Here is a 15,090-nt window from a genome sequence, read left to right as displayed (position 1 = left end):
CACACACACACACACACACCAATCCTTTGAATCTAGTCTCCTTGCTGACCGCCCAGTTTCAGACCATCAGCAATCTTAGGCAAAGCCATCAGCTTGATTGCATTTGTACTGACACCCTTGCAAAGAGCCTGATTTACAGGCAGAACTACTGTGCTGCAAGCATTGGATCTGCACTCTGCCAGGACAAACCACCCAAGCTGGAATCCTTCACGCAGGAAGAGGCTCCCATCATCTTCCTTTGGGTCACTGCCAATGTGAAATAGGAAAGACTGGGAGCTAGATGAAACCCTTGAGACGCACACAAACGAGCTAGGAAGACAGTAAAAGATTTCCTAGAAGACTACCAAGCCAGAGGATTTAGGGCAGGACCCAGCTCTAAGAAAGCACGTGGCAGAGCCATGTCTGTTCATGCTGCATAGATCAACATGTGGAGCTTGTGACCAAGGGCAGCAAGAAAAGGCTTAAAGTGGGAGCACGTTCAAAACCAGCCTAACCTGGCACTTCTCAAGCTGGCTGAGAGCTACAGAGCACGCCCCAGACATGAACTGATCCACGCAATGTGCCATGGAGGCAGCTGATGCATCTCCACGACTCGGATCTCCTTGACCCTTCTTTGAGGCAGAAGTCACAGATGCCACTCCGTAACAGTCTCACAACGAAAGTGCTGTCCCACTTTTAGCAAGCGCGGTGCTATATTGCGCTCACCGAGCTAGCAAGGAGGACAGCTGGGAGCAAAATCTAGGTTCTCCAACATGCCAAAACCCCTGCTCAGCCCACCAGGTCACTGCCCCCACCCACCCCACAACAGGGTTTAAAGGGACAATTAAGCAGATGTAACACATGGAAGGAAGAGGCAGCATCAGGTTCATCATTAGTGACACCATGATTCCAACAGGATGAACAAACAAAGTATTACATGTGACCGCCAAACCTCACCATCCCCCCAGTGACAGAGGAGCAAACCCATGCACAGAGATCAGGACCAGCCCAAGTGCACGGGGTAAGTCACCAAGTCAAGGCCAGGAACCCAGAGGCCCTAATGCCCAGCTCCCTACTCTAACCACCACTCAGACTCCCCAGGGCACAGAGGACATAACCTCAGCTCAACGCAGGGCCACGAGCCCTGAACCGCGCGGCCTCTCCCTCTACAAGCCGGCAGGGATTATGAGGGTATTCCCACTCAGCAGAACTCCGTTTAGAAAGCACTCCAGACGCCTAATTATAGGCAGCAGCAATCAAAACAAAAGCCAGGGTGAGTGTGTGTAGCTCTGCTATGCTTGTCACTCATGTAGCCTGGGCACAGTCCATCTTCCCAGCTCTGCTTTCCACCCTACGCTGACACCATTGTCATGCCAGCCCCTGCTGCAGGATACTTCCCCCAGGATCTCTAAGTCACACCAGCCTCATGCCACCAGACCTACCCAATGCATGGCAGATGGCACCAGCACAATAAACCCCGAGGTTCGCGGCACACAGAGGATTTTGGAGGGAAGGTTGGTGCTTGCACAGAACCCAACAGAGCTTGGAGGGTACCAGTGGTCTTTGGCCAAAGCTCTGCCCCTGGGGTGAAACGGTTCATGATGAGTAGCACTGCAGCTGGGGGGGGCTTCAGCACAGCAGTCTGGAGCTGGTCCCTTGCTCCTCCTCTCAAAGCAGCTCATTTATCCCCGTTCAGCTAGGGCATCGCTGTTTCCACAATCTGTTCCCTTAACTGGAGCCTTCTTCTAAGCAGTGCAACCTCTGGCACTTCTCTCTGATGCCTAGTTTGCTGCCAGACCAACTGCTTTTCCACAGGGGCTTTTGCTTTCTTCTGTAGCAGAAGTCCCACTCCTCTTTGGATCACCTTGCATGGACTTGGTTAGGGTAAAATATGCTACTGCAGTGCTAAGGCAGTGGAGTTGCTTGCAGCTCCTCTGCTTCATCTGTGGCATGCAGGGGGCTTTTTCCACAGGATGTTTGTAGCTGTGGTGGGCTGAAAGGGATAATCGCAAGGAGAATGATTGCTTGCGAGCACAAAAAGACTGGATACAATGGCTCGGGAGACCTCATCCAGGCCCAGGGTCTGGCCTCTCACGATGCCCGTACCATATAGCCTTCCTGCCATGGTCTGAGGAGGACCTTACAGGCACAATCCCCCTGTGCTGGGGAGCAGCTGCCTTTGTGACTCAACTCCCAGGCTTCAACTTGAAGGAAAGGGACCTACAGCCATTTCCTGCTGTACCACAGTCCTATCAAAAACCCAAGGCACGCACAAGAGACCGTGGGAGTAAAGGATGCACATGCAAATGATCTACTAATCTGGTGGAAAGGCACAAAACATGCCTAAGCTCCTGCCACTTAGCATCTCAGAGGGACAGAAGATCACTGGTTCATGTAGCCTTCAGCCACTGCAGAGATTCTTTCCCCTGCAGGACCCTTACGTGCTGGACTGGCAGGAGAGCTGCATCTTCCTCCTGGCTTCCCTGGATCAATGAGCAGTGCCTTCTACCCTTCCCATCCTCCACGTGGGGAACGTGTCAGCCCCTTTACCTCAGCCAGCCCAGCATGTCAGTCTGGAAATGACATGAACCAGCAACTGCCAAGAACTAAAATCATTGCTGCTGCTTTTACATGGGAACCTGATTTTGAGCAGTTGTACATCCACCCACTCCCACCCCCTGCAGCTACAGAGAGACACCAGGAAGGCAGGCAGCTTGGGGATGGGAGGTGGAAGTAGTGCAACCTCTGCTGATTCCAGAGCCTTGGACCAAGGAATTTCTGCATGTCTGAGCAAGCTTGTTCACCCAAGCATTGGGAGCAGCATGCTGACAGCTTCCCCAAAACACTTGACTTTTGGTTTTAGTTTCCCAGAATCTGGGCAGGACTTTATTTTTCTAGCCAAGTGCTGAATAGCAGTGGTGTTCTTTGCAAGAGCCAGGCCCTGATTTAAAATTGGAAGAGCCATAAAAATGTCTGCGATATGAGTTCGACATGCTTGCCCCTGGTACTGCAAAATAATCCTCCTCCTCACAAGCAAGCAGCAGCAGAGTCCCAGGACGAAATGAGACACCGAGACCAAGTGGCATGCTTATTCTGCCATGGCAAGGGAGAGTGGGAAAGCCTAAGCCATACCTGCCCTGCAGGAAAGAGGAAAGCAGCCTCTTGAGCTGCTAAACTCGACACAATCATGTTACTGGATACAGCCTGCCAGCCCCAGCCAGAAGCATGCATGATCCATCTTGAGGCTTCACGAGCAGAGCAGGACATTCATCACCCATTGTGGACTGCTCTAATCACCCGAGAGAACAACTGAATCTACAGCCAGGGTTGGGAGTGTCTCCGTCCAGGGCTCTGCAGCTCCCTTGTGCTGTGCTGGGAGCCAGGCTGGCTCCAAGAGGCCAGGAGACCCGGGCATAGCAGGGCTGCAGCACTGTATGTTCCTGTGCCCTCCCCTCCTGCCCAGCGAGGATCACTCCTAGGACAGAAAGAATGTCACCTAGGAGCGCACACACCCATGCAACTCCTGGCCCTTGTGCCAAGTCTGCCAGGAAGTATCGGCTGCATGGGACAGGCCTCCATTCTACACAGCTATAGCAGGCAGCAGTCCTTCTGTGCCATCAGCCCTCCCGAACCCCTCCCAAGCCAGCAGTGCCATTTCAGGCCAGTGAATCCCAGGCCACATGTGATACACAACTGGCAATCCATTACAGTTAGGAGCATGGCCTTCCATGACAGCCAGTTCCTCAGAGCACCTCAGAATGAGTCAGGGCTCCCAGTGGAGTTTGCAATGAGGGCAGCTATGCAGAAATAAGGGCAATGCAGAGGAGTGGGAGCAGAAGCTAAGTGGGTACAGCTGGAGCCTAATTGGTTTGGAGCTCAGGAGAATTATCCTGAAGGAACAGCAGGACAGAGAGTGGGCGGACAGTGGGTTGGCATTTCTTTCCAGGTAAATGCCTGCTCTGTCCTTTCTGCTTCTGGACTGCGGTCATGAGAATGTAACTTGGGTCTCCTGAAGACTAACGGGAGTCACCAGCACTGACCTCAAAGGCAAGCGCTTCCCTCTGTGCGCAGCCTTCTCCCTCCAAACCTCAGCACCAAGCGCAGCCAACTGGTGGTCACTCCTGGCAGCCAGGCCCTGTTATTACCCCAGGGCAATCTCTCAAGTTCCCAGCAGCAGAGGCCAGAATATCTGTTTGATGGAGCACTGGGAGAAAAACCAGTGGCAGTATTCACACCAAGTACCAATTCCTGAAACCTTCACCTACAAGTCTGCATGCGTGTTTATTTGTTCTGCTACCCCTGCATTTGAGGTCCCAGATTTGGCTTTCAAGCTGGCATCTAAGGTGAGAGAGGGGAACAGGGCTCCAGTAGCCACAGGGCCTATGGGCAATGCCTAGAAAGGCACACTGTGGCCTCTAAGCCAGCGACAAAACAGTTCAATGATGCTCAGCCCTGCAGACTAAAGAAGAAACAGGCTTGGCCACTAGACAGACCAGCTTTTAAAGCCTCCTTTGCTGTACCAGGATGCCAGCCCATGAAACCATTGCAGTCCCACAACGTCAGACCCTTTCAAAGCCCTCTCAGCCAAGCCCTCAAGGCTGTGAAGCAGGACTTGCAATTTGTAGGAGGTTCATTTCCAGCAGTATGCTTAAAAGGAAATGGAGAGCAAGCAAATTGGAGCAGGGTGTTCAGAGCACGCAAGAGGAGAACTGCAGCACAAGGAGCCTTACAGACAGCTCTGAAGCAACAAGGGCTGCTCTGCTTCACACTGAGCTGTTAGCATCGACCCAGGCATGACTGGCTGCTGCCACTGGCTCTTCCTGCACCTGCATGGTCCAGAGTCCGATGCCAAAACCCATGGACTGTCTTCAAAAGCTTCTCCCCAATTAACAAAACCAGGTCTAGGTTAGAGAGAGGCCACTAGCAACCCCCTGGGCATCTCTGCACCACTGTCTCCATCAGCCGTCGTGCTGGCTTCTTGCTCTATTGAAGTCCATCATAAAAACTCACCCAATAAAATGTAACAAGGCAAAACATCTGGCTCACAGACAGGCCTCATGGCAAGCGAACGACATCCGTCACACAGACAGAGTTTCTCCAGAGAGGGAATCATTTCTCAGGGTCTCCCAGCCCCTGACAGAGCAGGCAATCATGTGGGTTTTAGAGCTGTGAAAGGAAGTTTCATGCAAGCCTCAGACAACATGGACCGATCTAATCGCTGTTCGAATGTGGTGAGACACAGAACTGGCCCAGCATCCAAGGGACCCTGGGGGACTGGAGCCGCAAGAAAGAAGGAATTCAAGGCCTTGGATCAGTGAGAGGTGGCCACATCATATCACAAAACCAACACATCCCAGCACATGACTAAGCCCCAGGCACGGCTATTTTAAACAAGGCCACGTCACCGTCTCCCCCGCTCTCATGAGGAAGGGGGACATGTTGTGCCTCCATTTTGGCTTGCAGCTGCGACGGGACTCCAGTACAGGCCAGACACCCTGCATATCGCCCCCGCACCATCCAGTCAGACACTATTCTGTGCTGACCTGGTCAGCCCTCTGCAATCTGCCCGAGGAGGCGCTGCGAACCAACACCGAGATGAGTCACAGCTGAGCCTAGAAGGCCACTAAGCATCTGTTTTCTCATCGTGACTTAAGTTATGATTTAATCCCAGGTCCACAGGAGGACAAAGACTAAGGACACACTGTCCTGTTGCAATGCCACTCCTTGCTGGAGGCTCAGGCAAAGACCCCCCTTCCTACTCCAAGAAGGGCTTAGCAGGAGAATGTGAAGCCAACTCCAATTACATCTTGTCCAAATTCAGCTGCTGGAAGGCGGAGAATGTGCGCTTGTTTTGCTTCCTAGTGGACAGTTGTCGAAGGGTCCAGTGCTAAGTATCTTCTGGAGATGCGTCTAAACTCAGAGCCTTCCCAAGACACAAACAGACAACATGCCCCCTTGCCAGCAAATGACGGTCAGATAATATTTTGATTTCTACAGAGTGGATTGAAGGGGAAGATGCCTAAGGTAGCAGCCAGCTGGACAAGCACCCGAGCTGACCAGCAGCCCAGCCTAGCAAAGGAGCCATGAGAGCTCCAGTAGAACCGTAGCCGACACGCATGCGGCTAGTTCTTGTAACCCACCCTGTACACACATCCGCACACACACTATGAACCTCCCTGCCCCATTCCAAACAGGCCAATGTCTCATTAGCTCCTGACCCCAGCTCCGAAACATATGTGACCTTTGCTACAGGATGCCTATGTGAAGGTTACTGGGATGCATGCTCTGCAAAAAACGCTTCTCTGTCATGATGTTGGATAAACAAATGTCACTCACTAAAAATAAGAAGCAAGAGTGGCCAGAGACAAAGCCAGCGGAGCTCCCTCCTCCACAGCTGAGCATGCCTCTGCCATCACCTTCCAGAACTCGGCTCCATTTCTCCTGCCTTCCAGCCACTCTCCCTGCTGGGCTTTTAATAGAAGCCAAAATTGCCAGACCCACAAAATTAATGTCTAGCAGGTTTAGCTCCACGCAATTCAATACCCTTTTGCAACTGCTTGGGAGGTCTCTGCCCAGCTGCTAACAGGCTCCCCTGGTACCATGTAGGTCTCTGTGCCGGCTGGCTGTTGCCTACCATGGGAATCTGCCAGCACCAGTCCTGCTAACAGAGCCCCAGGGGATAATAAACACATACAAAGAAGACTGCAAAGAGGCCAGACATGGCCCGATACAGAGTAGGGAGAAGGCCATAGGGGAGATGTGCATGGGCATGAGCACTGGGTGCTCACACAGAGAGGGATGGAGGGGGAGAGGGCTCCATGCTACCCGTGACAGCATGAGGAGGCAGCTCAGAAAGCATTTGCTCCCTGGTTGAACATACAGGCCACACAAATGCCATTTTCTCCTCCACGTGTGCCCCTCCAGGGCCAGCCTAGCACTGATCAGTTCTCAAGAGCGGACCAGTTGCCTCCATCCACAGCCTTTGGCTCCCGAGCTGGGGCCAAGCCTTGAACAGGCAAGTGGAAGCACAGCAGATAAGACTAGATCCCCCTCAGCACCTTGCTAGGAGGTACAGACTCAAAACCACAGCCTGCAGCCACCATGGTTTAGGCAGCAACAGACAAGGCCGACCTAACACAGGGCAGCATGCTAACCCCACGAAGCGACTGGGGATGTGGGAGGGAGTTTGAAGGACCAGACCAATGACCAAGTCACATTTGGAAGATCCTCAAAGACCCACCCAGAGCCTTCTGCGACTGACCGTGACCAGGAGATAGGATCTCTCCAGACCTTGCTGAGACAACAGGGCTGCAGAACCTGCACTTGCTCAGCACCCAGCCACCAGGGAGGACAAAACATGCCCCCCCCCATCCCCAAGGCTCCTGCCTCAGCCCCACAACCAGCAGGTCTGGCTCAACACAGCTGCAGCCCTGCTAGAAACCAGCTACAGCTGGAGGCCTCCCCGCAGCCTGGACCATTGACTTGTCTGTGGGGGCAGGGAAGAGGCACCAGCTTGGGGCTGTTCAGGACTCCTGATCTTTTAAGATTCTGGCCCTATTTCAACCCTCCCCCGGCTCCCCCAGCTGCGCCAAGTCCTCCTGAATGAAAGACAGCACCTTCGCGCTGCTGTCATTTCCTGCTTGGGCCCATGCCAGGCCTGGCCGCTGGAGAGCATTGCAGGAATCCAACTGCTGCTGCCGGGCAAGGAACAACGGCGGCTTCTCTCCATTCCCCCTGCAGCCGGGAGAAGATGGACGGATGCTCTTTGTGGAACTGGAGCTTGGAAGTCCCCTTCTGCCAAGGAAGGAAGCAAATTCTCTCTCTCTCTCTCTCTCTCACACACACACACACACTCACGGGGAGTTGGGGTTCAACGTCCCAAGTCATACAAGATCTGACTCCCTGATCAAGGGAATTCCAGGACCAAGGTGGCAATGGAGACTGAGAGGCTCCTGCAACTATTAGACTAACAAAATGTATTGGAGAGCTGATAACACTGATGGTCTGCCTTGCAATCCCCCTCCCCTTCGCAGTCTGCTCTCCCCTATGATTCCTGTCCACTTTGGTCGAGCCTGGATAAATCCAGGTGCATTTTGGAAGCCCTTGTTTAGGCCCCATTTCAGCCAAACACTTTGGCAAAACACTCAGCATGTGTTTACACTGAAGCCAGGCCTTTAGGCTTAGCTACCCAGGGAAGTTCATTCAGATGCAAGACAGGGCTCAAATTATCTCTGTGCAGATGCTCTTACCCTTAAATACGAGTTTCTTGTTCCGAATTTGGGAGTGGATTAAACATCATTCAGAATGAGGCACTCCTATTTTGAAATAGGAGCGTCCACACAGGAAGCTGTTCTCAAATAGCTACTCCCAATTAACAACTCCCCATGCAAGCACCAAGCCCTTAAGCCTGGGGAAATTCATTTCCATTATTTACAGAATGGCTCTCCAGCCCCTGCCACAGGTTTTCCTTGATACTTAAAAGACAGAATACAACGGCCTGAAAAGCCAGAGCTACAGTCCTGATTCACATGCCCTATGCTGGGAGATGTTATTCCCAGTTCTGCTGGGCTGTATGTCTTTCCTCTGCAGCTTGTATGGATCATGGTGGGCTGGTGTTCCTAGAGGAGTGATAAAGGAGGGACACCGCGCTGTGTATGAGAGATGCTGGATGCAACAGAGCAAGTGACTGGAAAAGGCAATAAAAGGGGAACCTGCAAAAACCAGGAGCCACCCGTCTCCCTGTGAGGGGCTGGAAGCCACTGCGCTCAATGCAGAGAAGATCAAGTGCATCCCCCCCCCATCCCAGAAAGCTCTGATGCCGTCTGTGTAGCAACAGCTTTTCCCTAAAAAGATCCTGGCAGGGTTGGGTCTGTGAAGTACAAGGGACCCTGAGTGGAAACTTCCATTGCAATGCATGGGACCTCCCCAGAGGGACCTGCAGAAAACCCATGCAGGAATTCTCTGTCCCTGCTATAAACAGGCCTCCCAGCACGTCAGAAACAGACGGTCAGCTCGGCACGTCCCCACTCCCTGATAACAGGTCTGCTCCAAGGGGCATAAATCTGCTGCTGGAACGAGGGATCTGGGGTTGGCCGAACCCTCAGACTCCAGAAGAGGCCTGGCTCAGGAACAAGGCAAGAAGTGGGAGTGAGAAGTGAGGCAGGGGAGGGGGGCAGGGTCCCCATGTTCCTCAACCCAGGAGGTAACAGATCCAGTGTCTGATGTAGCCAGGCCCAGGACAGCCAGTTCTGCAAGCACAACTTCCCCAGGCTCGCACAGAGCACATTCAGCAGGCAACGTTCCCATACTCCGCCCCAGGAGAAGGCTCGGCAACTCCTATCTCTCCCCACTGGCCACAGCATGGCAGACAGACATGAATTTTGTCTTGGGCCAGACCCTGGCCAAAGAGGAGACAATACGCCATGCCGCTCCACATCGTCTTGGGCCCCAGCAACGCCTCAGGGCAGCCACCCATTGTGCCAGTGATAGTATGGACTCCCAGCACCCAGAGGGGGCCTCAGGGCAGCAAAGAAAAGGACAAAAGCCAGAGCCACTGGGAAGCCCAAAGCTTTCCAGTCCCACTGCGGTGCCCAGCAGGGTCATGGCGAGACCACGGCAGGCCTGGCTGTCACTGCGCTGCAGCCTCCCGTGGGATTGTTTGGGAACACGGTGGTACCTTTAAAGCAGCCAGAATGCCAGCCAGAGGCCTGTGGGCAGCAGGATCAATCTCTAGGAAAGGTCAGGAGAGTATTTTTACATGGTGTGTCAGCCCAGGCAGGAGGGAGGGCTCAGCCCCAGATGAGGAGGAGGAATGGGACACAACCAGGCCCATCCCCCAATCCATCCATCCCCCCCATCCCCTTCCACCCAGGGCCAGGGTCTCCTCTCACCACAGACAGACCGACAGCCCTTCCTTGGCACCCCCTGCCCCACTTCATGGCAGTCAGTTATGGAGCCCACCATCCCCACCCACCCCTACTAGGCAGGTCTCTTCCCCAGCACACTGCCCACAAGGCACAACCACCCCCACCACCCCCATCCAGACAGAGATGGACATCGCCTGCTCTGCTCTTGCTCGGAAGCCAAAATCTGAAGGATAAGGCCCAAATGCTGTGGAGGGTGACTTCTTACACAGCCACCAATTGCCTTGTGGGGGGTGGGGGGAAGACCGCAGGCAGGAGTGCTCGCCAACAAGTCTGACTGTCGCCGAAGCCGGCTCCAGTTCTGCAGCCTGTTACCAGCACAATTGGGAGGTGCCAGACCTTAGGAACCCACGCCCAGGAGAAGGGGATTGAACCCCCTTGCTGAGAATAAGACCCCCGTAGGCCAGGACTGCAGCCCAGATGCTGATGGCACTCATACCTTTCCTCTGCTGCACACAACTCACCTGCAAGAGGGAAGCTGACTGGAAGGGGAGGTGGAGAACAATCAACCCAGCTGTCGGATGGGGAAGAGAGCGTTGCCCTTGTTGTGGGCAAGGGATTTGGCCCATCCCTTGGGCACACACTTACACACTGCAAGCTCACGTGCTTTCCCCTGGTTTGTTTTTCCGCCTCTCCCTTTCAAGCCCTGCCGGCCCTGGAGATGCCTAGCAAATCAACCCCTTTGCCCTTCACAGCTCACGTGGTTCCCCTGCAACAAAGAGCACCCCAGAGCCATGACTGCTTCCAGCCAGCCACCATGCACCCTTCCACGCCCAGACACCAGCACTCAACCTGGCTGTCCTCTCCACAGGTGCAAGGGGCCATGTACCAGGGGACAGAGCCCAGGGCGGAAGATGGGGCACCACTCGTGGCTCCTTCACTCTCTACACCCATTTCCTCACCCTTCTTGCTCAGAGGGTAGCATAAGTAGTCCAAGGCTGGCACCAGCTTCTGCAGCTAAAGGGAGTTCTCCTCCAACTACAGAGCCACCAGCCCAGCTGAGGGATGGGAACCCCTTTAGTCTCATGCCAGGTATGCTGAAGCTCTCAAGAACAGTGCATCCATGGGAGGAGATTGCCCACAGGCTGTGCTAGCTACCATGGGCCTTCCCACAAAAGCTAAGGAGCTGCACTCAGCCCTCAACACCACAGAGGGGTTTTATCCAGGTGTACCCAGGCAAACAGGCAACAGTCTGTAGGGCAGGGAATGTTGGAGGCTAACACCCTTCGCGAGGCAAGGGGAAGACTTATTCCAAACAGCAGTGGAGCGCCCAACAGGCTCCCCCTCAGAGGTGCCCGAAGACATCAGAAACACAGAGGAACGGGAGACCACACCCCACTGCTTGCCCACACTGCCAAGATCCTTGCCACTGAACTCAGAAATTCAGAGCCTGTGAAAACAAGCCAGTCTCCGCATGGCCTTGGAAGCAGTCAGGGTAAGCTGCAGAGCCACTAAGCCAGGGCAGGACTTGTCAGCTTTCCCAGAATCCTCCCTGCTTGGCCAGGGGTTTTCCTGGAAGTCTGGCCTCTTCCCCACCAGCCAGCAGAGCTGCCTTCCTGTTGTATCACCTCATAAAATATTACCCCGATAAGGAACTAGGTTGTTGGGAGAGTATAAATTTATTATACGTCTCTCCTGCCCCTGCCTGAGCTGTCCGAATTATTTAGGGGGCTTGGATCAACCTTCAACCCCCAAAGGAAAACAAAACAGACCAGATACTTTGGAAATCATGTGCTTTGCTTTCATATACAGGCCCAAATTCCTGCGTATTATTCACCCCCTGGCACGCCCCAAAGTGGGGCATTAGTGGGGAAGTAGCCAAGGACTGTCCCCTTTGGAGGCAGGAGTGAACTCTGTGCAGAGGAGCAATGACAAGGATGGGTCCACCAGAAGCCCTGGGGGATTTCCTGGTCTCACCTACTGCACAGCTGAGACCTGGGCTGGGAGCTGTCAGCCACTCTGGCAGCAGTTTGGGGTCAGGCTGCAAGCTGGGCCCATGGGGATGCATGTGGGAGACAGTCAGGCTCAGAGGGACTGACCCACTCCTCCATACCAGGGACTTGCACAGCTCCACACCTGAGCACACAGCACCCACATTGTACACGTGTGCATCTGCTGCCTCTTCCCCACACTACAGGCATGCACACACGCATCCCAGCACACCTTCATCTGCATACACACACACCTCCATCTGCCTCACTTTGAACAGCAAAGCATTAAACCAAGTCCAGGCAGACATAAAACCCCAAGGGCTTGTTATCCCCTCGAAGATCGATGTGCAACCTGAGCCAATCATGCAGGAGCTGCTCTGGCACAGCTGAGTGGGCTGTTTTGAGCCTCCCAGCTCCCTGCACACCAGAGAGAGAGGAGCATGTCTGAATTGCAACCAGGACTGACAGCAGAGATAGCAGGGCTGCAACTCTTCATGGAAGCAGGAAAGCGTTCCAGCTGACCTACTTTTTGTGGGCACTGCTAACAGAAGTGCCCGATGCTCAGGAGCTGGGATGCATCAGCCAGGAGCAAGGAAAGCTGCAAGCACCAGGAACAGGAAAGACCCCAAGGATTGGGATGGTGAGGCAGACTGAGGCACACAGTTCACTCCCTACTCAACCTTGCCTCCAGGGAGCATGAGGGGCACACCAAGTATCCCCACACAGACCCCATGTGCTTCCAGCTGGAACTAGAGTTCCCCTGATACAGCAAAGGAGTCATGGGGTCAAAGCAGCAGTTTGGGGCCTGGAGATGGTAAGGGAGGGGGTCTCTGAAGACAAGACTAGGACAAACTCCAACTAAGCTGGGATGCTTGGCAAGCCCTCAGGCCCTACCTCAGTGACCAGCATTAGACAGGCCAAATGCCTGAACCACATGCAACAGGGCAAGGCTCAAGAGGAGACTGCAGGTAACAGAGCAATACGCTGTGGAAGCCCATCCACCCTGCCCATTAGGCCTGATGTTCCATGCATGCCCCACAACCCAGGGCTGCCTGCCATGCTCTTGAGAAGCCTGGTGCCAGTAGGTTTCATGGTGCAAGGCCAATCCCCCATCCCTGCACTCATCACCAGGTCAGAGGGGGTCCTGCCAATGTGTCTCCAGCTCCACAGGCAATTGGCACCATTTCTCTCAGTCCTCATCACCTCAACATGCCAGCCACCAGAAACCATTCCCAGAGCTGCTATCCAGTGTACCATGGGCTGCAACTGCCCTCCTTGCAGCCCTCTACCTCAGGGCCCAGCCTATGACAGTAGCACCCAGGCAAGCTACCCTCAAAGAAACACAGCAGGAGGCACTACTTACCATTTCGTCCAGTGCATAGCGCAGCAGGCCATGCTCGTAGAGGATGAAGAACCGGCGCTGCCATTTCTGGAAGAGAAAAGACACAGGCCAGTTATTCAAGGCTCCTTTCTCCCTAGGGCTAACAGACCATTATGAACAAAACAAGGCTCCCTGCTCCCAGGTAGGAAGAAGAGAGCTGCATCCTTTCACAGAAGACAAGTCCAGCCACGGGACAACTTGGCTCAGACACTGCACTCTATAGCTCCCCACCAAGGCACAGCCCCCAGAAGACCTTGCTGCCAGTTGTATGCAGTTGGTGGCTCACAGGGCTGCTCACCTGCTTGCAAAGCCAGAGACAGTCCAAGCAAGGGATAGAAAAGGAAAAAAGAGAGACACCTGGAATAGGAGGATAAGAAACCAGGAATAGGGAAAGGCAAGGAGGCAGAGATAACAAGGAAGCTACTTTAAGTGACAGGGACTATAGAAGAAAAAGCTCTCGCACCAGCAGAAGGGACTTGACATGAAGACCGCTGGGCTGGGTTGAGATGTGCTTGGCATTTTAGGGTTTCCTAAGGAGGGAGCCTATTGCAAGAGCATCTAGGCTGGAACTCACCCTCTCCTATCCCAATACTTCAGCGAATCTGGCTCACCAGGCCACTGCCTCAGACTGCAAAGACAATCTGGCTGGGCACCACCGAGGCCAACACCCCTCAGGCCACATGGGAACAGCCATGTTAGAACTGGCAGCACTCAGCCATAGGAGCTGCTTGGCCTGCCAGCCCCATCTGCCCAGCAGGAGCCTGTTCCCAGCACCCCTCGCCAGGCATAACCCTTCAGCCTTCCCTTCTGGCACATGCTGATGAACATCACGGGGGATGGGTGCTTTGAAAAGTACCACTCTCACCAGGCCATCCTGCCAGGCTGGGGAAGCCTTGATCACACCAAGCTGAGTTTTCTGAAGCTGATTTACTGCCTGACTTCCTTACATGGGCATCCAAAAAGAAGCTGGGTTTTTCTTTCCTCCTCTTGCTGGCAAGTCTTGAGTTATGTCTGCACCATCTCAGATAACACAGGAAGTGGCTCAGAAGGACTGGCTCCGAGGAGAAGTGGCTCACAGGAGCAGCAGGGAGAAAGGGGAGGGGAGCACAGGAGCTAGAAGGGAGCTCAGAGGCTAGAGGGGCAGGAGGGCTCGGATTGACCACCCCCACCCCATGCCAAAAAATCCAAACCCCAATGGAAAACCTGGCCTAGAAACAGAGCAGAGCTCACTTTCCTCCCAGAAAGACCCCACCAGCCCCTCCACAGCTTCCCAGGATGCGTGGCCCACTGCCTGCCTCTGCTCTGTGGGAGACCAAACTGGCCTCAGTTGTTCTGACCTTCAGCCCCTGCCTGCCCTGGGTTTATCCTGGCATCATATCTGCTGGCAGCGTGGGAGGGAAGTCCAGCTTGCCTGGGACCGTGCAAATCACCATGGGACTGCAAGGTCTTCCCCACTCCTTCACCATTCTCCATGGCCCAGAGCTGGCAGATCTCACCAGAACAGTCTCTAGGCAATGCTGTGACGGCTCCCACAATTGCATGAGATGGCCACACACAGCCTCAGTGAGTGGCACCCTGCAGTCACCGCCCTATTTAACAGCTCCACTGGAACGCTCCAGGTGGGTGACGGAGGCACAAGTACAAGCTCCCTAATCCATCTGCGGGTTGCCAAAGTCCCAGCTTGCAGGAAGCTTGTACACTCCAAACAGCCCCATCTTCATAACCTGCTGCTCCCAGCACCTGGGAATTGTAAATCCTTTGGGACCCATTACCTGCCAGGCACTGCACTGCCCAGACTGACGAGCCCTGCAGATGGGCTCAGACCAATCCTCCAGGCACCTTCCAAACTGGTGGGGGGGGGGGGGGGGGGGGGGGG

The 15,090-nt window shown here is 54.2% G+C and overlaps 1 protein-coding gene across 5 annotated transcripts in view; it reads right to left on the bottom strand.

Moving 5' to 3' along the window:
- The window catches only part of MPRIP (myosin phosphatase Rho interacting protein), a 145,838-nt gene that overhangs the window by 106,378 nt on the left and 24,370 nt on the right, over positions 1–15,090 (bottom strand). For all 5 annotated transcript variants that reach the window (XM_019512647.1, XM_019512648.1, XM_019512646.1 and 2 more), the window contains exon 3: positions 13,197–13,262. In XM_019512647.1, coding sequence (XP_019368192.1) covers positions 13,197–13,262 — 66 coding nt within the window. The remainder of the gene's footprint in view (positions 1–13,196; positions 13,263–15,090) is intronic.

Source organism: Gavialis gangeticus, unplaced genomic scaffold (genome assembly GCF_001723915.1).
Source record: "Gavialis gangeticus isolate Ggan-Ray unplaced genomic scaffold, GavGan_comp1, whole genome shotgun sequence".
Lineage (NCBI taxonomy): Eukaryota > Metazoa > Chordata > Crocodylia > Gavialidae > Gavialis > Gavialis gangeticus.
Note: the sequence above shows the minus strand (reverse complement) of the source record. Positions and strands in the feature narration are given on the sequence as shown.